We start from the raw sequence: 22,789 nt of genomic DNA on the forward strand, positions 1-22,789 counted from the left end.
AATCATGCGTAAACCGTTGAGGCCATTCAGAACATAACGGTAAATAAGAGATTCCTGAGATTTTTCAACCATTATTGCATAATAGAGCGAAAGATTGTTAACCTGTTAACTGGTACTCCGTAACAAGTTGGCGGCGTTATTGTTTTCAATTTCGGCCATATGGCGTTCGGACAAACAGCATTTGGTCAAATGACCCGAAACCGTTTCATAGATTGCCTAATTGATCTTAAGTGATGAATAAAACACAGTCATAAATTTAATATGTATATGTATTGTCAACTATTATATGTATGCTCATCTCAAGTACCCTGGTTTTTGGACTTTTTCATTTTCCGATACATTTCGATTACACTTTGTTGTTCTCGTTCCAGTTTCATTCTGGTGCAAACTGGCAAATTTTTACGCTTTCCCTTCAGGTCGATCTTTTGTGCCTGTGATGGTACGTTTTTCTTGGATTTCTTTCTCTGTGGCTCAGCATCCTGAGCATCATCTTCATCCTTTGATGGATCCAGCAGCGAGTGGAGCAATAGTCGTTTCTTGCCAGGCTGTGAAAGGGAGATGTCGTTAAAGCACTATATGGAAAACACACTATGATACTATGAATAAACCATTTTCAGTTAGAATTAATGTCGCGTTGACAGCCTTATGGTAAATCATGCGAGACCAAAAATAGCTTACCCTTGGCTCTCCCTCTAGTTTGTCTGCATGTCTTGGTTTTGTGTTCAAGGTTGGAGGTCCATCGACTACCTCCCCGAATGCAATGTTATCCAGTTGGTACTCTTCCAACAGTTTGTCCTCCTCACTTCGTTTTTTTCGCCTCTATTTTCTGTTTCTTTAAAGCCTTTTTCTCTGCTAACGTTAACTTTTTATTTTCCTCCTTGACCTTCTTCTTCTTCTTGAAACCTTTTGCTTCTTCAGCTTTCTTTTTGAGCAGTTCATCAATCTCGTGGGTTTTCCGTTTCTTCAATCGAACGGCTCCGGTCGACTCATCCCGTTCGATGTCGACGTTGAACTTGGAAGAGAACTTGGCCTCCGTTACCCGGTCTTGCTGCAGTTTGCTGGCACGAGCCAGAAATGCTTCTTCCGGTTCCTTCGGGAGCTGTCGGACAACACTGTCTCCGACCTGCAGTTGACTTCGCTTCGGTTCCCGGCGCGCCTTTGGTTGCTGATGTTGGCCATGGGAGGGATGCTTGTTTGCGGTGTGATTTTTGGTTTGTTCTTTGAGTTGGACAAACTTTTTGAAGCGATTGGAAACTTCCTGTACATCCCGCTCTCTTGGAGGGTTATTGATTTTGTCTTTGATGCTGATGGGAAAAATATGATTGAGGAAGCATATTATTATTTTTTAATTTTAACAAAAGGATTAGTTTAAAAATAGCAAATAGATTCGAAAGGTAAAGGCAGGATCCAATTTGTTTTAGTTACTAATTTAATAAATCAAATATTGGAGATTGTATTGTGCAACATCAATGCTTATATGTAGGCCAGGGAGCCGAGATGCGTAATCCTTTTTTTATAAAATATGTAATGAAGAGAAGTATTAGTCAATAGCGTATTGCTAGGCTATTAGAATTTATGGATTTATATTTATATAACATATTTATTTATAACATTCATACAAAAAACGTTACGAGGGGGTAGGTATCAAAGAAGGCCATTTTCAGCGTTTTGAAATTTGTGAACAAGCCCAGAGAGTCATTGGCCTCTCACCATGCTAATGGCCAAAGACAGTTTGCGAAATTTTCCGATTGTATGGGCCCTCTTGATGGAGAGAGAACCTATCATTGGCCGTTTCAAGCAGGGGTCCAATGAATGATTTAAAAAAAAAAGCGATTATTGGCCGTTTTGAAAGAGTTTGTGGTGATTTGGCATACTGTCGAGTAGGCTGGGCTTATCTGAAGGGTCATCACTATAAAACTGTCAAGCAGTGAAGACATGAAAACTCCACATTGGCGACGAGAGATCCTGTGTGTTGCAGTAAGGAGAATATTCTTCGAATTGAATTCTAATATGCAGAAGCTTCTAGCTATCGTCCAATCAGTTTGCTTTCCTCCATCAGTAAACTTTTTGAAAAGGTTATTCTGAACAGAATGATGGCCCACATCAACGAAAATTCAATTTTTGCCAATGAACAGTTCGGATTCCGCCATGGACATTCGACCACTCATCAACTTTTACGTGTAACAAATTTGATCCGTTCCAACAAATCTGAAGGCTATTCTACTGGTCTTGCTCTTCTAGACATAGAAAAAGCATTCGACAGTGTTTGGCATGAAGGTTTGATTGTAAAATTAAAAAACTTTAATTTTCCAACATACATTGTTAGAATAATTCAAAGTTATCTGTCAAATCGTACACTTCAGGTTAATTATCAGAACTCCAGATCTGAAAGACTTCCTGTAAGAGCTGGTGTTCCTCAAGGCAGCATTTTGGGACCAATATTATACAATATTTTCACATCTGACTTACCTGAGCTACCTCAGGGATGTCAAAAATCTTTGTTTGCGGATGACACAGGCCTCTCTGCCAAAGGTCGAAGCCTGCGTGTCATCTGTAGTCGATTGCAAAAAAGTTTGGATATTTTTTCTTCATACTTGCAAAAATGGAAGATTTCTCCTAATGCTTCCAAAACTCAACTAATAATATTCCCACATAAACCAAAAGCTCTTTATTTGAAACCTTCAAGTAGACATGTTGTCACAGGGGTTCCAATAAATTGGTCAGATGAAGTTAAGTATCTAGGGCTCATGCTAGATAAGAATTTAACTTTCAAAAATCACATTGAGGGCATTCAAGCTAAATGTAATAAATATGTAAAATGTCTCTATCCCCTTATTAATAGAAAATCAAAGCTTTGTCTTAAGAACAAGCTTTTGATATTCAAACAAATTTTCAGGCCAGCCATGTTGTATGCTGTACCAATATGGACTAGCTGTTGTAATACCAGGAAGCTGCAGAGAATTCAAAATAAAATTTTGAAAATGATTCTGAGGCTTCCTCCCTGGTATAGTACCAATGAGTTACATAGAATATCCAATGTTGAAACATTGGAACAAATGTCAAATACAATCATTAATAATTTCAGGCAAAAATCGTTACAATCTTCTATTGCCACGATTAATGCGTTATATGTTTAGGTTAAGTTAGGTTAAGTATATTAAAAACGTTTTTTTTTTCTCTTATAAGCAGGTGAAATCAACTCACCTGTAAAAAAACTGAACTGCTACGGCAAATGAAATGTAATATGTTGTTAACAAAATGTTAATTAAATCTTAAATTTGTTTTACCAAATTAGGATGATAGTGTTGTCAAATAACACAGAACACCTAGATATAAGAAATGAATGTAATGTTTGGAATAATACTAATAAAGAAATTAAAAAAAAAAAAAAAAAAAAAAAAAAAAAAAAAAAAAAAAAAAAAAAAAAAAAAAAAAAAAAAAAAAAAAATGAATTCTAATATGGAAGCTCTTTCATTGCCAGCATATTGAAGAAAAGGAAGTAGCCGTCGAAATTATGCAGTTCGCAACAGTGTAAGTTGGAACTAAAATAAAAACTCGTAAAACAGGTTGCCGTAGCGACGGCAGAAGTGTTTAAGCTCACCTTAGAAGTGGGCTGCCGTAGCGACGGATTCTATCCGTCGGGTCCGGCGTAAACAAAACAAATTTGATCTGTTGGGTCCAGCGAAACAAAAAACGAAAAAGCTCACCGTAATAGGGAGCTGCCGTTGCAACAGATATAGATCTGTTGGATCCGGCGGCAAAAAGCTCGGAAAAAAAAACAAGGGGCTGCCGTCGCAGCGAATTCTATCCGTTTGGTCCGGCGGACAAAGATATTGCTCATTATAAGAGGAAGGTATTATAGAGGTGGAGTCAACCTCAACTCAAATGAGTACAAATAAAATGGATTAAGGCTGTCTTGAAAAGACAAACATTCTAACTCAATGAGTTCTTGTTAACTATCCTTACAGGTGTTGGAAATGCGTCAATAACAAGGGTTGCACCATGATTTTTCAGCCTCAAATAAGAAAACAGGTCCTCGATGCTGTGGTAGATAAAGCTGGGTTGGTAAACATGATAAAGTAATAATAGCGACGCCAAATTTTAGCGTGTTTCAAAATGAACTGAGGCATGCTACAATATCCGTTAAAGAAAAATGGAACGATAGAATAGGCCAGGAGAAGTGGATGAACTTGTCATTCATTTTCCTGTCAATTTTCATACAAAATCTACTTTTTCTCTGCTATAAATTCACGCTAGGTGAACCATTTCCCCTGGCCTATGGAATATATAGCCTCGTAATATGTTCGTTAAAAATATTTCGCTGAGAGAGAGCGTTCGTCGGTGATGCGGATGCTTTTTCGTCGTGCCAGTAGAGAGCGAGAGACCGGCCGCGAAATCGTCTAGGTTCTCGGTCTCGGTGACTGCCAAAGGTATCGTGTGTATGTATGGTAGGCGAGATATGCGATCATCGAGAGAAGGATGGTAATGGAGAGAGTACACCGGCGAGAATTATATGAGAACGCACGCGCGCGTACCTTCGGTTCCTAAGTAGAGAAATAACATCACGAATGTGGTGGAAATTAGAGAAAATTTAAATGCGACTACCTCGCGTCGGGAAGAAATCGGGTGGGCTTCGGAAAATTCTCTTAAACGAAGTCAGAAACGAACGCGGCATCTGGGAGGATTCGAAGCCACTACAACGGCACAATATCATCATTCTGTTGGATAAAGTTTGCACGATCGGACGTGCTTCATTATGTTTCGCTATTTATAGAGCTTACTGACATTTGAACACACGTAGACTAGCATACGTTCGTCATACACAGTTTGTTTTTGTTTTCCTCAAAGAAACTTGCACACGCTTTCCAGACTCATCAAAATGCATATGGAAATATTACCCAATTTGAAAAATTCACACCCGGTTTCTAGGTGTTTTTCGAGACTGAGTGCATATTGTTTTCCTCTAAGGTTCACAACTACATCTACACTAGGGCACCCATACCACTGGGCGTGATAACCACTATGGGCAGCAACCTTATTGAGTGATGGAGGATGGTGAAATTAGAAGTATTTTCAAATTCCGAAAAAAGTGGTTACTACAGATGCGATGGATTTTGATATTGAAGTTCAGGCCAGCATAAATCGGTGGACAGTGAGATGCTCAGTCCGACGGCCGAAGTGAATTCGATCATGGAGATTGGTTGTTTTTGGTACCAGAGGAAATCCAGGCGAAGATCGCCCACCGACACTTCGAAGATTGTCTGGCGTTGGTGCAGAAACAAGACGAATATTTGGTGAAGGACAGTAGCTTTCGTGAGGCGCCCGAAATCGGAGAGAAGATTAAGGTTGAAGAGCACACTTTCATCGGTTCTAATGCAGGAACTGCCTAATTCGCATAGTCGAAGTTTGCAAGCTGCGTTAAGTTCGAGCAGACGACCTCTGAAGCTACTGGTCGATATTGAGAAGCTTGCAAAAAATTGTTAGTGTGTAGCATCGCTATAAGAACCTCACAGAGACATGCTCGCCTCAATAATCTAGCAGTTCCGGAACTCTTCTTCTGCGAAGTAGCGCCAGCGAGTTCTTTAGAGCCGCAAGGGCTCCTGTACTAATGCTTCAATTTTTTGGTGCAACATGGAGCTGCAATACTTCGCTTCACAGCTGATCAAACACTCACATAGACGTCTTCCCGCCAGTCACTTCGATGCTTACTGACTTTAAAATGGCTTGCTCAATTTTCACCACCTAATTAAAAATTCCAATCTTGTCGCTCCCTTGCGACGCCTATGCACCTATTCGTTTCCATCATTTGCTTCTATAGACTCCCTTTACCTTTGAGTCGCATGACCGATACAGCCATAAAACAAAAATAAATATGTTGACAATGTTAGCATAGTTTGTGGGTGTTGGGAGATGCTATCGAATGGTATCAAAACCCGATTTGTTTACAATCTGATCATTGGCCCTATAGAATTGTTACGCAAGAAATGGCGTGATATGAGCCATTTTACGAGACGTTTCGGAACAGCTGATCGCCGCAACGGCGTCAATTGACAGGAGACCTGGGATTAAATCCAGCGTGATTTTCAATAACGCCTCATCTTACCGAACGAGGACATGGAGAAAATGACAAAAATGAGATCCAAAAATGTTCGTTACTGCAACATTACACCTAGTTATTGTATCAGCTACCTCTTTGTTACCCATATTGCACATAAAAAAGCACTTTTGTGATCAGAAATATTTTAATATTTTTTCTCCATTTAAGTTTTCGCCTGGATGAAAAGCTACGCTAGAAATGCGCACAGTCATCAACCATCATCAGCGCGAAAACTGACGCCGATGATTGAAAAATCCCAGGTCTCCTGTCATTTGACCAGGCTTCGTAAAATGGCTTATTGACTGGTGCGATGGATATGATACACCGCGCGGTTGTTGTAAAGTTTCCAAAACGCGCATTTGCCCAAAATTCCACGCAGCGAATGGTCCGAAAAAGGAACAACCGCGTTTGATGAAACACCGCAATGTTTTCTCCCATAAGGGCTTATTCACAAAGTTCATAACGCTGAAGGGGGTGGGTGGGTGTCCTCACGATGTTACGGCTCATACAAAATTTGTAGAATTTTCATACAAAAAACGTTACGAAAGGGTGGGTGGGTGTCAAAAGTAATAATGTCCTCATTTGATTCATGTGCCAACCCATATGGATTTTTGCAATGAGCCATTTTACGAAGCAGGTCAAATGACAGGAGACCTGGGATTTTTCAATCATCGTCGTCAGTTTTCGCGATGATGATGGTTGATGACTGTGCGCATTTCTAGCGTAGCTTTTCATCCAGGCGAAAACATAAATGGAGAAAAATTAATGAAATATTTTTGATCACAAAAGTGTCTTTTTTTTGTGCAATATGGGTAACAATGAGGTAGTTGATACAATAACTAGGTGTAATGTTGCAATAACGAACATTTTTGGATCTCTTTTTTTGTTGTTTTCTCCATGTCCTCGTTTGGTAAGATGAGGCGTTGTTGAAAATCAGGCTGGATTTAATCCCAGGTCTCCTGTCAATTGACGCCGCAGCGACGATCAGCTGTTCCGAAACGTCACGTAAAATGGCTTATAGGGGTTCGCATAAGGAAAGTATGTGCGTAATCAATGGATTATCGCCAATCTTAATGTCCATTGAAAGCATGATTATTTCATATCGAATCCATAATCCAGACACATACCTTACATGGGCGGCTTCAATGGAGTATATTGATCGATCAAATCATTTCAATAAACGTTTTTAGGTTTTTCTTTTTAAATCCAATAATGAGCGAAAACCAATAAGTGAATATAAATCCTGTCTCTGATAGACATATTAGAACAGTTTCAATATGAATGATGAAACAATCAATAAGAATGAGCAGCAGAAGAAGACAAACCAAAAATTACCATCTTTTTGGGGCAACTCGTATTGGTCTTCTACGCAATCTCTGTGAGCAGAGGGTTCATCAGTTTGTAATCATTCTTTGCTGTTACATCTATCTGACGAAATTCGATGCCTCCATCTGCATAGAAGTAAACATAAGTTAAAACAATATCAAAGTATTCAATTTTAGCAAATATAGTTTCCGATACAGTCAAAATATCGCTGGATAAATACAGCTTCACAAGGTCACAATCGCGAAACCTTCAGACGGACGCCATATTTTTTTGCACAATGTGCTTCAGAAGAACGTATAACTTGCACATACTTTGAATATGTTTCAAATGCTATATGTAGGGCAACCAATATATTTTGGACCTCTATATATTTTGGACCCCCTGGGCCGTTTTCCTGCAAATTTACCCAGTTTGAATCGAAAGACCAACTCAATTCGCATGCCATTTAAAAAGATTGGATCATTCCGCACTTGCATCAACCTTTTGTACATGGAAAATGTGTTTATTTTATCTGAAAATAATTTAATTCAATCGGTTCATCCATGCAACCGTTACAGCACGTTACACACAGAAATTGAAGCCGTCAGAAATTTTTCAAATGTAAACAAAAACTTTTTTCAAATTTCTGAACTAAGAGCGAAGAGTTTCTTTGGTTTTCCATTGGCAATCGATTGATTAGACTACGGGCAAGCATATTATACAACCAGTGTCGTGGACTTTGACGCCAAACGATAAAAAATGCCGGGGGTCCAAAATATATACTTTGAGGGTCCAAAATGTATTGGTGTGTCCAAAATAATGAAAAACAATGCTTCACAATTCAATTATTTTCGACGTTTCGTGGATCCTACAGGACCGTTTGGGCATTTTTATCTCGTAGAGGAAGTTTTTCTCTACACTGAATTGGTTACGCTGTGCATTTGATTAATTGGAACAAAAAAGTAAAATCACTTCCTTAGGGGGTCCAAAATACGACCGTTACCCTATATATGACACAAATAAAACTAATGATTTTAGTAATTTGAGCGATGTATGTGCAAATTCACATTCATTTAAGGAAGCTATTTTCTTGAGTGTACAGATGCGGCTGTTTTCGGTCAATGAGCCTCTGTACGAGCCATAAATTATTTTGTTCTCATATGACTTTTACTGTGCGCCGTGTGTTGGTGCTGTCTCGCTGTCTCTCACGGGCAACTTGAAAACAGGGCGCACAGTAAAAGTCAAACGTTTTATGGCATGCATAGGCTCATTACCAGAGGGGCAGCAAAAGGCTAAAAGAAATTCACTGTTTTTTCAGTTGCGCGGAAACCGCATAATCTGGGATAACGCCCTAAAAGCCATTGGTAACCACGTGTGTATCTCGTTGTTTCTGAGCAAATGAATGAATAAGCATCAAAACCAACACCACAGGCAGGCAGAGAATGATCCTTTCTTCACCATAGCGTTGTTAAATAACGTGTAACTCCAATCAAATTCTCAGAAACAACGAGCTACACACCTGGTTACCAATGGCTTTTATGGCGAGATCATAAGTTATGCGAGACTTTATTGTTACCGTGAACGTACCATATTTGACGCGGGTCCAAACTTGACGCATTTTCTAATTAATGTTATCATAAATTAATTCTAGATCAGACTAGCACTCGAAAATGTATTGCTTAATCTTTATTTACATGTTATTGATGGATTCCAATCGAAAAAAGTGTATACTTTATTGATAATAGTTAAAAAATAAAATTTATTCGAAAATGCATCCGACAAGTGCGTCATTTTTTTCATTCCTTAGTGAATATGCTAACTATTGTTGATCAATTTTCGTGAAATTATTGTGCTGTTTTACACCAATATTATCAACAACAAGCAGTAATATTCTTTTATTCATGAATTGACGTCGAAAGTTTTCTACTTTTAAACTTTAAGACATATTTTTGTATGAAAATCTTGTGCGTCAAGTTAGGCACACAATGTTCCTAATTATTTGCTATTTTGTTCAGCATGTTTTGTTGAATCGGAAATAGGAAAATAAATATTTATGGGGCTTGCATTAAAAAAATCCGTCCGCAGAACAACCCAAGGCTTTATGTAATCACATGTAAAGGGTCATTCATAGATTACGTTTTTAGGAAGAGGAGGAGGTTCAGGGAAACGCAACGATTCATACAAAATATTCGCACTTTTCATAAAATAAATGAGGCCAAGGTTGAGAGGGGTTGAAAATTGTACAATTTATCGCGGTTTATGGGCGTCCCCTAATGTTTCGTGGAAGCTTCAATAAATGCGTCAGGAGGTGAGGTGTAGATTCAATGGTTTGTTTCGTATAATTTATACAATAGGGGGTATCCATGAGATACGTGTCACAAAAACATACTATTTTCTACAAAAACCCCGCCCATCCGCCCTACTTCACACTTTTTATATGGAGCCTTCAAAAAACTTGTATGATTCGTCACATCTTGCAGAGCACCTCCTTCCCCCTAATAACATGACGTACTTAATGTATGACCCATATATGGTTCTCGATCTATTTCGAGGCTCATACTGCCGTTGGTTCTACGCATATTTGTCCCTGGGTCCATAAGGGTGACATAGAACATGGGACAAGTAGGCGTAGTTCACGTGTTATAAGTAACGAAAATTATCAAACGGTAATTTTTGAACCGGTTGTTTTCGTTCTAGTTTTTGACCAATTTGTCCTTATTTTAGCAACTACCTGCCCCGTTCCAGCGCAACGTAGTTTGATATCACGACGAAAATACATTAAACTAAACAATAATGCTTAACTATAGATTGAACTCAATCGCCAGTTTTATTTTCTACACTAACTAAACGCATAGCAAAAGTGACTACCGGATGACGTCATTCAAAACATTTTCCGAAGGTTCTAACTTTTATGTCCTCTCTAAAACGCTTTTTTCATTTAATTGAACTATTGAATACTGAAACTCTTGTATATTTTAAACTTTAGCAATTATTTGTAAGTGCGTCAAATAAGGAACATAGTGCGTCAAATTAGGCACATTGAAGAATTGATGCGTCAAATAAGGAACCTAATGTGTTTCACAAAAAGTCAATCAAACATGAAGAAAAAATCGTTTAATATTTTTTTACTGATTTTTGCCTAATTTTATAATAGTTGAGCTAGCATAGGTTCAAATTTCAACAAAATCGAATAGATTTAGACGATTTGACAAGAGTTTGAATTTAGAATTTTCTTAACCGCGTCAAATATGGTACGTCCACGGTATTACTTTATTGTAATTTTTACGAATGTTTAGACTTTCATGACGAAATTGAGAAGCTGCCAATAATGTACTGTATGGTGCATTTTCAAACACCATTTACCTTTCATCCTTGATTTCCATCACTACCAGCTGGTTTTGACACGATAACTCGACCAGCTGGAGCGTGAGAACAATGACGATGACTGTAAACATCGGAAGACCAGCTGGTTTTGTTGTGTAAACCAGACCAGCTGGTAAGTCGAGAACAAAGAGAAAATGGTAAACACTGAGCCGGCCGGACAAAACTGTCATGAACATCAGGATAATTGCATGGGCGGCGGTGATCGTAAAGGGGCAGCGAAATCGAAGGCGAAATCTGAGAAGAACGAAATTCAGATCATCAAAGTCTAATATTACAAAATCAATTTCAGATCATTTTCAATTTTGTTCTTTGCGACTTTGTAAAATAACATTCGAATTGAGAGTGCATTTGAGTGAAGTCACTGGAAAGCGCACACATTCGCTTAAGCTGTAAATCACGTTTACCCATACACTGAAACAAGCATTGAAGTAATGAGAACCATGAACAAGTTTTTAAATTTACTATTCCAATCACGATTGAGCAATCAAGAACGCTTTTTATTTGCGTTTTGTTCCCTCTTAATCCAACCGCATCGATAGCCGAGCGGTAAGCGTTCACGCTTGACAATCACGAAATCCTCGGTTCGATTCTGGCCTGCTGCAAGTTTTTAACCATGATATAGTAATTTTTACTGTCGAAATGGTACCATGGTAAAATTGAACGCACAAAATATTTGAAATAAATGCAAATTTAGTCCGCACAAATCAAGTGGCGTTGTGTATTTAATTTAACCCTCTAATATAGTAATTTCAACTGCAACGCTGTTCTCAGTGTATGGGTAAACTAGGTTTAGTGCCTAAGCGGTGGTGAAGAAACCGCTTATAAATCACATTTTTGTGATTGGGGAACTTGTTGCCAGTTCTCTCCATTCATAGACTCTGGTGTAGGGATTATGAGAGGCTGGAAACAGAGTACAGTAAAACCAAGATAGGTCCGTGAGCTAAAGAACTGTTTAGCTAGTACTCAAAATGAAATCAATCGAGATCGTAGTAGGCACAGCTTGACGAAAGAAAAAATAGAGATCAGTTTGTTGATGTATTTTGGGAAGAATAAACGTGCTTTTATAATGATGGAAGAAATGTGTTAATTCTAGTCTAACTCGTTAGAAAATCGAAAGAAAGATTGATCAGAAAATGTGTATACCGGCTATGTGAAATGGCTGGTCACTACATGGCGCATTTGCTCCCAAAGGTGAAACAAAGAACGTGTGAAGAGCTGAGGACCTGTTAGGTGAAGTGTTCCATTTCAAACTTTGAAAAAAAAAAATGAAAACTGAAAGTATCCGTTTTAGTATTGAAGGATTTTTTTAATTATTGAAAAAAAGGTGTATCCAATGAAGAAAATTACACGTGCTTCAAGAAGATTAGCTCTGAGGATTTTTTTTTCCACGCGCATGTACATCAGTGACGAAGAACGAGTTCCCAGAAATGATAAAAAGTGAGTCTCCTGGCAAAAGCGGGTTTGTCACCCTTATGAAAAATATTAATAAAATAAATAAATGAAAAATATTAAATTAATAAATAAACAGAGCGAGTCTCACAAAATGAACATTTAGAGAGGATAGTTGAGATAAAGCAAGTCTCCTAAAGGGTAGCTGAAAATGCAGGGGTGTGTTACCTTAAAGGATAGGCTTTAATTAGCGAATATAGCTACTACAAAATGACTATGCTCTCATGACCACTTTGAAATTTTAGAAGCTCTGATGTTATGAGTCTAGAAAACTTAAATAGATATTTAAGGAACATTGATTGAGTAACATAGAATTTGAAACCATACAGCGTTTTGTGCTGTTGAAATTTTGAAACATTTGAATCTCTTATGTTCAGATAACTAATAATATATAATTTTATTGTGTATAGCGTTTTGTGCTGTCGGAATTTTGAAAGATTTTATTTTTTGATGTTCACTTTTACGTTATGAACCTGGACATTTCTTTCCAAAGTAACATTTGAAAACATAGATAGCCAATTAAATAGTATAAGAATATTTAAAGCATTTTCTGCCGTTAAAGTATAAGGTAATTTCCATAACTTATGCTCACTTTGATGTCATGAATCTGAAAAACTCTTTCCAAATTAGCATTTTGAGAACATAATAATCAATAACAAAGAATTAAAATGTGTAAAGCGTTTTGAAATTTTAGAAGGCATTGATGTCTCATTTTCACTTTGACGTTATGTTAAAATGTTTATAGTTTAATTCAAGGCAACGTAAACCAAATGATAATATCCTTGATTTTTTTCCCAGGAGTAGTAGAGATCCAGAGAAGAAACAATCAAACGTTAAAAAAACGCAGTTCTTGACATCTTCAACCGTGGTGGATACAGGAAACAAACACTACTCAAAGAGTTTTATAAAGCTGTTTGGACAATACTAAATTTACTTTTGTCTTTTCAGGATCATAACAAGATTCAAGTTAACAGTATTACAACAGATAACGGAAGAATCACAATCAAACATGGAATTGGTGACCTAAAAGAAGGAAGCTTTTTTATCACTCTCAAGTAATTTCAAATTATGTATCTACAAAATCTTATACTAAGTAACATTATTTTAAATAACATTTACTCACTAAGAGTAGAGGAAGGGGTGAATGTAGGGATTATGAGAGGCTGGAAACAGAGTACAGTAAAACCAAGATAGGTCCGTGAGCTAAAGAACTGTTTAGCTAGTACTCAAATTGAAATCAATCGAGATCGTAGTAGGCACAGCTTGACGAAAGAAAAAATAGAGATCAGTTTGTTGATGTATTTTGGGAAGAATAAACGTGCTTTTATAATGATGGAAGAAATGTGTTAATTCTAGTCTAACTCGTTAGAAAATCGAAAGAAAGATTGATCAGAAAATGTGTATACCGGCTATGTGAAATGGCTGGTCACTACATCTGGTTTTCCGTTGTTTTGGTAAGACTGGTAAAACGTCAAATTTGCAGCGGCTGGTTGGATGGCGACGGTTTCATCGGCGAAGATTACACATCGTTGCGTTCGATAAGGTGCAAAATTTATAAAAATAAATAAAATATTTTGCTACAAAAATAATATTGTAACGCATCCTACAAAAATGCAACATAGAATTAAAATTATAGGTTTCCGCTAAACTTCAAACTGGTATATCTGTGAATGTGTTAGTTTTCACATTCGCCCTTATGGCACTATGCAGCTGAAAAGGAACATAATCGCTTATCTCGATGCGAGGGAAATTTTGAACATTGATTTTTTTTTATGGGACACCCTAGTGACCAGTTAAGCTCTCATGATAGTGAACTCATCGATTTCAGTGAAACACAAAAACCGCGACAAACATCCAAATAATGTGTAAGAAACTCAATTCATACTCACGCAGCTTCCCTCTCGGCAAGTTTCTTCAACGGATCGCGGACACCATGCCGCTTCGGAACGGGGATTTTCCGACGCTTATTCGGACCAAACACGGCCATGCTGCTCTCAGAACGGAACTTTTGTTTTGTTTTGATCACGACACGAAACGAAAGAACGAACTAAAAACAGAAACGCGTGAAAAACATGTGTCAAAATCGTAACGCTTCTTTGGGGTTACTTTTTTTCAAAAGGGCGAAAACTTGCAAACTGCGCCACATGATAACGCATCGAGTTTCGAAACATCTGTTGCCATGGTCGCCGAGTTTAAAATTGTTGACCAAACATTGGAAAGTTTTCCGCAGTTTCCAGATGCTGATTCTAGGAAAATTGTAAAAACAGAATGGTGAATACTTACGGATTTGTTTTAATTATTCATAGTTTAATACTATCTACTTATTTGATTAGTTCCCCGCACCGGAAAAAACGTCGCCAGTTGCGCCAAACCGCTCTCTGCCGGGAAGTGGAAACCGCCAAACAGCACGAGAGCTACCACAAAGATTTCAACCAAATTCAACGTAACAGCCAGATTAGTTTCCTGAAGCGCCAGAATACGGCCCAGAGGCGAGAACGGGACGAAAATGCCCGACAACAGGAGGAAGAGGCCAAGGAAGCAATCAGACAGAGACAGTTGCAAGAGGAACAGGAATTGGCCATGCAGTTGCACGATGCCAACAGGCGTCGAATCAATGAGGAAAAACTTCGACAACAGCTCCGGGAGTCCAATCAGGAACTCAGGGAACTTGAGACCAAACTGAGGGCAGCTTATGTGGCCAAGGGGATTGCCGCCCAGAAGGCGGAACTGGAAGCCAGAAGGCTGGAGGAGAAGATCGCAGCTCAGAAGGAGCAGGAAGTGCTGGAACAGCAGCGATTGGACAACTTGGAATACATCAAACAGTGTGAGGAAGAGCAATGGAAGCACAAGTGCGAGCTTCGAGATACCCTCCACACTCAGATGAAGGCCCTGCAGCGCCAGAAGCAAATCATGTACGAAGAATTCCTTCGGGAGAAACAATACCTGGACGAAATCTGTAAACGTCTCCAGGAGGAGCGATTCGCGGAAATTCAACGGAAGCTGGAACTGCAGGAGCGAACCCGCATGGAGATGGAATACTTCAAGGAGGCGAAGGCCATCTGGCAGGAACGGCAGAAGCTTGCTCTGGCGGAAGAAAACGAAAGGATTCGACGCTTTTTGGAGTACCGGGATGCTCAGGAGCGGGAGCTACGGGAGCGGAAAGTTGAGAGCACCCGTTTCCGGGAACAGCTCAACGAGAAGATGGTCACTGAACTGCAGGTGGAAATTGTAAGTATGGTAGCGAACAGGTGGTGGCTTGGGAAAAGGAACAGGGTTGGTAGAAGGCCACTATTTCAATTCAAGTATCTAAAAGGTTTCTATTTTATATGGATGTTACTTAAGTCTCTATTTTAACCAAAATGGTATCTAATGTCCCTTGATTGATTTTTAATTTTGCATAGGACGAAGCTCGCAAACGCGAAGAGCTACTGCAAGATATATACGCCGCCGAACTGGACGAGCGCCAGGAGGATCGTATTCAGCGTGACTTGGAGCAGCAGCTTCGCAAACGCATCGAAGCTCGGCTCGGTCTGGAGAGGCAACTGATGGAGATCGAATGCCGCCGTCAGCAGGAGGCTGACGACGAACGGAAGTTCAAGGAGGATCAGCTCAAACTATGGGCAGAACGTGATCGAATCGATCAAATGACCAATGAAAAACGACGGCTCAAATTGGCTGAACATCGACGAGATATTCAAGAATTGCTGGAGGAACGTAAACGACGGCGTGCTGACGAAGTGAAACAATTGATGCAGCAACAGAGCATGTTCGAGCAAGAGGAGAAACGGCGACAGGAAATCATCGAAGAGGAACGCATCAAACTTTTGAAAGAGCACGTCACTGCTTTGCTCGGGTTCCTACCGCCAGGGGTGTTACGCGAAAGTGACCGGGAACATATTCCGCTGCCCAAGCCTAAGAGCGAACAGAAATAAAGCCTTAATTTAGTAGAGAAAAAATCGGAGGACTCATACACTGAACCAAGTATTCATGTAAGATTTATCTGAAAACACATATAGTTTTTTTCCATGTAGCTTTTCACATAACTTTCATCAGTTTACAACATGAACTAGAGGTATTTCCTTTTGATTAAATTCATCAGGAAAGCACATACATTTTATTAGAAATACGTATGTGAGTTATTGGATTTTGTTAATGAATTTCATGCGAAATTCATGTGAAAATTATTATTTTTGTTCGTGATTCTCATATGATCGTTTAATGATTTTTAATAATTATATTTCAGTTTTATGGGTTCGTTCTACTGAAATAAAAGAAAAATATAATTAATGTTTAAAATTATTTATTCAATACATTATCTGCGTTTCTCCGTACCACCTTTTAGCAGTAGATAAAGATTAAGTTTGATATTATTCGAAAGCATCAATGTACCCTATACAACTTGACTTCATAAGCAGTAAATACTTTATATAATATAATTTAAACTTTAGATATAACTTCGTTTATAGGCCTAATATTCGGCTTCCACATTATTTCAACAAAGAAATTTAAACTATCCAATTCCAAGTCTGTTTCTTCCTGCCATGGCCCATCATCTGCGATTTGTGAAAGATTGGTTGGTTTGTTCCATCATTATTCTGTGAAATTCAGATTCAAACAACGGATTAATATTCAATTATCTTATATTTAGTCATCAAACTTACCTTCCTTTGACATAATTCACATTGACTTTGCACAAAACATTGAAAAAGTTGTGAGAAGATTTTGAAAAGTCTCAAACCTGCTGAAATTTAATAAACTGAATACGCCATCTTGAAACCACTGTTTTGAAATCCTAAATTTTCATATCTGAAAATCACATGAACATTATCGGATAACATACATGACTTATGTTCATATACAATTTACAGTATTGATCAATAAATATGATAGGGTATTTTAATAAGTTCTATGTGCTTATTGCATGAATGTTAATGGATACATATAACATTGATAGGATTTCAATTATTCTGAATGTATGTGACGTTTTTAATACTTTTTATGATATTTCTTGGATCAGTGTAGATCTATACACACTTTGAATATGGACAAAATTTTCCTTGCTCTAAACGATCTCACATTTGCTTGTATTAACTTTCCTTTAGATAATTCCCTCCCCTTGGTTATACGACCTTGCCGCGATGGGAGGGCATAATCCATTAGCCCATATGATGGAAACCAAAGACGTAACCTGTAGTGGAGGTACCGTCAAGCTACCATTCACCGTGCATTTAAGAAAAATTTGCACTTCAAAAAATTATACCTATAACTTTTCCAAATAATTTGAAGCGCATTTGAATACCACTACGTAGCGTGCAATTATAAAATAATTCAGGAAAAAATCTAAAACTAGTGATGCATAACAAAAAATTACTCAAAAATTATGTTTGAAAATGTAATGCTAAGGTCGTCTCGTACCGTTCTATGTCACCATTTACTGTGCACACTAGTGCACTACCTATTCACCGTGCGTATAGTTTTCGTCATGATTTAATTTTGTATCTCGAAGAAACATTGTTGATGGTGCAACTATGTTGCTAGTAGTGTGCGCACTCATTTTTAAGAGTATTTTAAATCTTCATTTACAATCAAAACCATAAAAAAAAAAATTGTCTAAATCATTATTTTTTCATTAAAACCGTTATAGGAGGTTTGACTGTATTGTCCAAACCATTCCATATTCACTCAAAAACTAAATATGAAGTAGTTCAATGACAACATAACAATATATCTAATATTGCCGAATAGTTGCATAATGCACGGTAATAGGAACCATATATATTGAAAAGGGTCCATTCACCGTGGATTTGGGTTTCGACTGGAGCAAAATAAAAAATTCTAATTTGCATAAAATCTTGCTGCTCATACGATGAAATACATCTTACTAATAGTATCCACAGTGAAAACACAGTGAAAAATTTAAAAAAATTTCATACTCTATCGTTAAAATGAAAAAAATGTGATTTTTTGGCGTTTCTACTAAGAGTGTTGAAAAATATCATTATCAAACAGAATTCACATGATTTTGACTACATAAACTAGGTTTTTCAAAATGCTTTGTGACAAAAACTACTTCATTTCATCAGTTTTATCTTATTGTGCTGACAAAAGAGTAATTTGTAAAAATTGTATGAATATTCTGTAGGCATTTGTATATGTGCACGGTGAATGGAGGCCGCACGGTGACTGGTGACTTAACGGTATTATATTTTGCTTGAAGCCACGTCATAATTAATATGGCATAGACGCACATCTTGGATGTGATCCAACGGATATTCTGCGTCATTGATAGAATTGATGCCCATTTCAAATAATAAATCTATTCGAAGTGGACATTAATACTATTGGTGACGATCAGTGTGCCTTTTGCTAACCAGAATTTTAAACATCACTCTATAATCGCCTATATCTGCTCTGCTATAATTTTTACAATCCGGGTTTGTTCTAGGCAATCCTTCTATGTATTGATAAGAATCAGAGTGTGACTTCAAACTGGATTGAAATATTGAATAATTGCAGAAATCATTGATTTCATTTTATGAGCGCCGCGTTACGTTTATCTTCCATCAGGGTTCTGCAAATGGTGTCGCGTTACGCAAAAAGCATTTTTTATTTTTATTGATAAAGTCGGTAATGTTGCTTTCGGGTTTCAGAAAAAATGTATATCTAGTATTGTTATTTGTTTAATACATTCGACATTCTGCCTCACAGTGGGGTAATTTGATCCGACACTGGTTAATATTAATTTAATGTTTCTGTGAAACCTTTTGAGAATATCGTGCTTTGTAAAAGCGTAGATGGCGCTTGTGGTCACCATATAAATTTGACTTAATTCTTTGCTACAATGTTAAGATATTTCTGTGATTTTTAAGAATGTTTCCGGTAGGGTCGATGTACCAATAGCCGCATAGCTAAGAACAAAAATTCGTATAAAATCGAAAAATAATGCTAGCGTCATTATTTTACATCATCTGATAGCTTTTTATCTTGGTTTTGTGGGAAAAATATAAAACATACGAAAACTCAAATGTTTGTATTTATTATCGCGGGTGCCACTATAGGAATACATGTGCCTATAGTAGCACTATTTCTAATTTCTGTTCCTATAGTAGCACTAGCATCACGGCGTCGGCAATACTTATCTAAACCGTATTTTTACAAAACTTTTTTATTTTTCCTACAAAGTGTGGATCTTAAGCTTTCGTTTGATGTAAAAAAGTTATAATTTAATCAATTATTTCGTATAATAAAAAATAGTTTCTCTCAGTAGTGCTATTATAGGAACAATAGGTTTACTATAGGCGCAAGGGAGCTCAAATTTTAAGCAAAAATATTTTTTTCGATCATTTTTTGAACAAAATCAAGATGTAAATCAATGGTACTTAGATAAATAGGTCCGGACCTTCATGTCAAAAAATGTTTTGAAAAGATTTATAGCAAAACGGCCGTGAAAAGTCACTAGTGCGACTATAGGGGACTGTCCACTAAGGGAACACCGACCCTATAGTGCTTTCGGATGGCGGCGCGAATAATCTTGAACTTTGATACATGTTAGAATGATTGAATTTAATTGTAAAATAAAATTATGTAAATCTTTCAACGATGTACTTTTAAAACTATGCTTTCGGCAAAGTTGACAAGCAGACATTTATGGTTGTCGGAACTATTCGAAATTCAATAACACAGTGGAGTTAATGGATCTGATAAATGGGTAAAATTATTAAAAATATTCAATGAATTATTTTGAGAATATTGTTTCAGAAATTTGTATACGACCATAAAAGCTTCCCAATGATGGGACGAAAAATATGTAGAGCTGCTGTACAATGGGGTAATTGAACTTTTTTTGGGTTAAATTTTTTAACCGTTCCTTTGATCTGTTTTTGAAGATGATGAGAATATCCGATGTACATTCTATTTTTATAATCTGCTGGTTCAGACATAGCGTATGCAAGTGTTTATGATTTACTAATGGTGGTCTGAAGGATACAGAATTTTGTGGCACAGGGGTGTAATTGAACCAGATATTGGGCCAATAATATTTCAACGTAGCCATGTAGTATTTTGAGGATCATGTTTTAGCAAAATTGTTAAGGATGTTTATGGTCTCAAAATAGTGATCTGAATATCATGGAATTCTACCGCACAGAAGAGTTATTGAATCAGATTATTAGGCGAAACTGTGAATACATTTTAACTCATAAAATTCAGTTCCTCAATTATTCAACCGATTGTTTGAGCTTTCATTGAAAGGAAATAGTTGTACCAGGTTTAAGCGTTGGCGCAATTCTTCTGAAACCTTCAACGTCTTAGTGAGAGGTAAATAGGGTAGGTGTACCAGTTATGGACATAGTGAGTCTCTATTTCGCCATACGTGATTACTTTAATGTCTTCAAATTTTGAAAATGTTTGTGTGTTGTAGTAGTTAGATTTAACATATATCTTGATGTAAAAACATTCAAAAAATTTAAAATGTGATAGTTATTAAAATTTTACATATGGCCAAATAGGGAACTACTATAGCCATAACTGGTACACTTCCCCTATGTTTCTTTTTTTGCACAAAGCTCTGGTTTAAGGTCTGGTTTTGGTTGGTTAATATTCATAAAAAATATCAATTTATAAAATCATCCAATCAGGGCTGCCATGGGCCACTACAACTCCCTTCGTAAAATCAAAACTGGTCGTACAAATCATCCTAGACCACAGCGCGTTTTTTTAACACGTAAAAAATCATAATTATTGAACAAATAAAATTTGTAATACACGTATAATTGGGGGCATTTCTTAGCCGAGTGGTTAGAGTCCGCGGCTACAAAGCAAAGCCATGTCTGTGTTCGATTCCCGGTCGGTCCAGGATCTTTTCGTAAAGGAAATTTACTTGACTTCCCTGTGCATAGAGTATAATCGTACCTGCCACACGATATACGAATGTGAAAATTACAACTTTAGCAAAGAAAGCTCTCTGTTAACAACTGTGGAAGTATCATAAGAACACTAAACTGAGAAGCAGGCTCTGTCCCAGTGAGGACGTAACGCCAGGAAGAAGAAGAAGTATAATTTGTATTGAAATTAAACACCACCTTGATCACCGAAGTTTATTGCAAAATTAATCAAATTAATTATCATACAACGTAAAGGATGAATGTCAACATAGATAAATGTCATGACAAGACATCCAGAAGATTTGAAAAAAAAACTACGTGTCTAAGTTCATTTTTACGAGATGACCATTTTTTACGTCCACTGCTGTTTGGATTTACTATCGGATTCCTTCGGAAACGGTATGCGACTCATCTTCCCTTCACAGCAAATACCACAAACGCACTGAATGTTACATTTCTTTATTTTCAGTCCGAAACCAAGTTCTTCGCGAACGATTCTTGAGATTGCTTCACTGTTCCGATGTCCGAACCTTCGGTGCCACAAGTGCTCACACAAATCCGGATGCTCAGCCTTGGTCACAAAAGCTTGCTGAGAGTAGTTCTTCAAACGGTACAAGCCACCGCTCCGTTCACCAACCAGCACTGCTTTTTGATCTCTAATTACTTCACATCCAGTACGATCAAATAAAACTTTGTACCCCAGGTCACAAATTTTACTTACTGAGAGCAAATTTCCTGATAACGAAGGAACATGATACACATCCTTCAAAGTGACATCCATCCGCACACCATCGCCGGTGACTGACATCAGCTTTCCGCTTCCGGCGCCGCTCGACTTGATTCGTTTCCCATCGGCGAGGCAGATTTCCGGCTGTTTTGCTGAGTTCACGTCCTTCAGGAGATTCTTGTCGCTGGTCATGTGAGACGTAGCACCGGAGTCCAAGTACCACCGGTTTGCGCCAGAGGTCGTCACAGCCATTAGACACATCTTCATTCCATCCGGTACCTCAGCGGCCAGATTCGCCTTACTATCTGCCGATTTCTTCTTCTCCTGTCGCGTTTTAGCCAGCTTCGGGCAATCGTTTCGGAAATGTCCCTCTTCCTTGCAGTAGTGACACACAAATTTCTTCTTATTATTCGTCTTGTTAGACTTAACACTTTGCATCACTTTCTCGTCATCACGCACACTACCACCGTTGCACTCGAGACGACGTCGCCACTCTTCCCGCAGCTTGCTATTCACAAAATCCACCGTTAGTTCTTGTTCCGGTTTGTTCTCGATCACATTGATCAAGCTGCCAAACGATGGCGGGAGGCTCGACAAAATCAGCGCCATGAAAACTCGATCCTTCAGACCTTCCCCAATCACTTCCAGACGGTTCTGCAAATCCGTCATCTCGTTCAGGTGTCCGGGGAGATCGCCTTCTTCCGAAAGCCGCAGGGAACACAGCTTGCGCAAGACGTGAAGTGTTGACGAAAGAGACGATGCTTCGTGAATCTGCTTCAACGCGTCCCACATTTCCTTGGCTGTCTTCTTCCGGATGATATGAACTAGCTGACTGTCTTCCACTGCCAAGCCGATCATCGCGCGAGTTTTTCCGTCTTTCAAAGACCAATCCGCCGTCGGCACATCAGGCTTAGGATCCGTGACAAAGGTCAGCAGCTCTTCCTT

General features: G+C 38.0%; 2 protein-coding genes across 2 annotated transcripts; one reads left to right on the forward strand and one right to left on the reverse strand.

Annotated features, from left to right (window-relative positions):
- Positions 1-251: 251 nt before the first annotated feature.
- On the reverse strand, positions 252-14,282 carry LOC5571561. Its single transcript, XM_001653648.2, is given in 4 exon segments — positions 252-545; positions 679-819; positions 821-1,304; positions 14,125-14,282. Coding segments are annotated over 4 exon segments (969 nt in total). The 5' UTR covers positions 14,223-14,282; the 3' UTR covers positions 252-299.
- Positions 14,283-14,378: 96 nt separating this feature from the next.
- Positions 14,379-16,233, forward strand: LOC110676675 (meiosis-specific nuclear structural protein 1-like). Its single transcript, XM_021845481.1, has 3 exons — positions 14,379-14,506; positions 14,569-15,463; positions 15,637-16,233. The coding sequence occupies exons 1-3, from the start codon at positions 14,415-14,417 to the stop codon at positions 16,165-16,167; spliced, it is 1,518 nt and encodes a 505-aa protein (XP_021701173.1). The 5' UTR covers positions 14,379-14,414; the 3' UTR covers positions 16,168-16,233.
- The last annotated feature ends 6,556 nt before the right edge of the window (positions 16,234-22,789 follow it).

Source organism: Aedes aegypti, chromosome 1 (genome assembly GCF_002204515.2).
Source record: "Aedes aegypti strain LVP_AGWG chromosome 1, AaegL5.0 Primary Assembly, whole genome shotgun sequence".
Classification (NCBI taxonomy): Eukaryota; Metazoa; Arthropoda; class Insecta; order Diptera; family Culicidae; genus Aedes; species Aedes aegypti.

Bases quoted from the DNA above. Each gene is read 5' to 3' on its own strand.
- LOC110676675 (XM_021845481.1), top strand. From the start codon at position 14,415: ATGGTCGCCGAGTTTAAAATTGTTGACCAAACATTGGAAAGTTTTCCG. The intron at 14,507-14,568 runs GTGAATACTTAC...TTATTTGATTAG, and splicing joins AAAATTGTAAAAACAGAATG to TTCCCCGCACCGGAAAAAAC. The intron at 15,464-15,636 runs GTAAGTATGGTA...AATTTTGCATAG, and splicing joins CTGAACTGCAGGTGGAAATT to GACGAAGCTCGCAAACGCGA.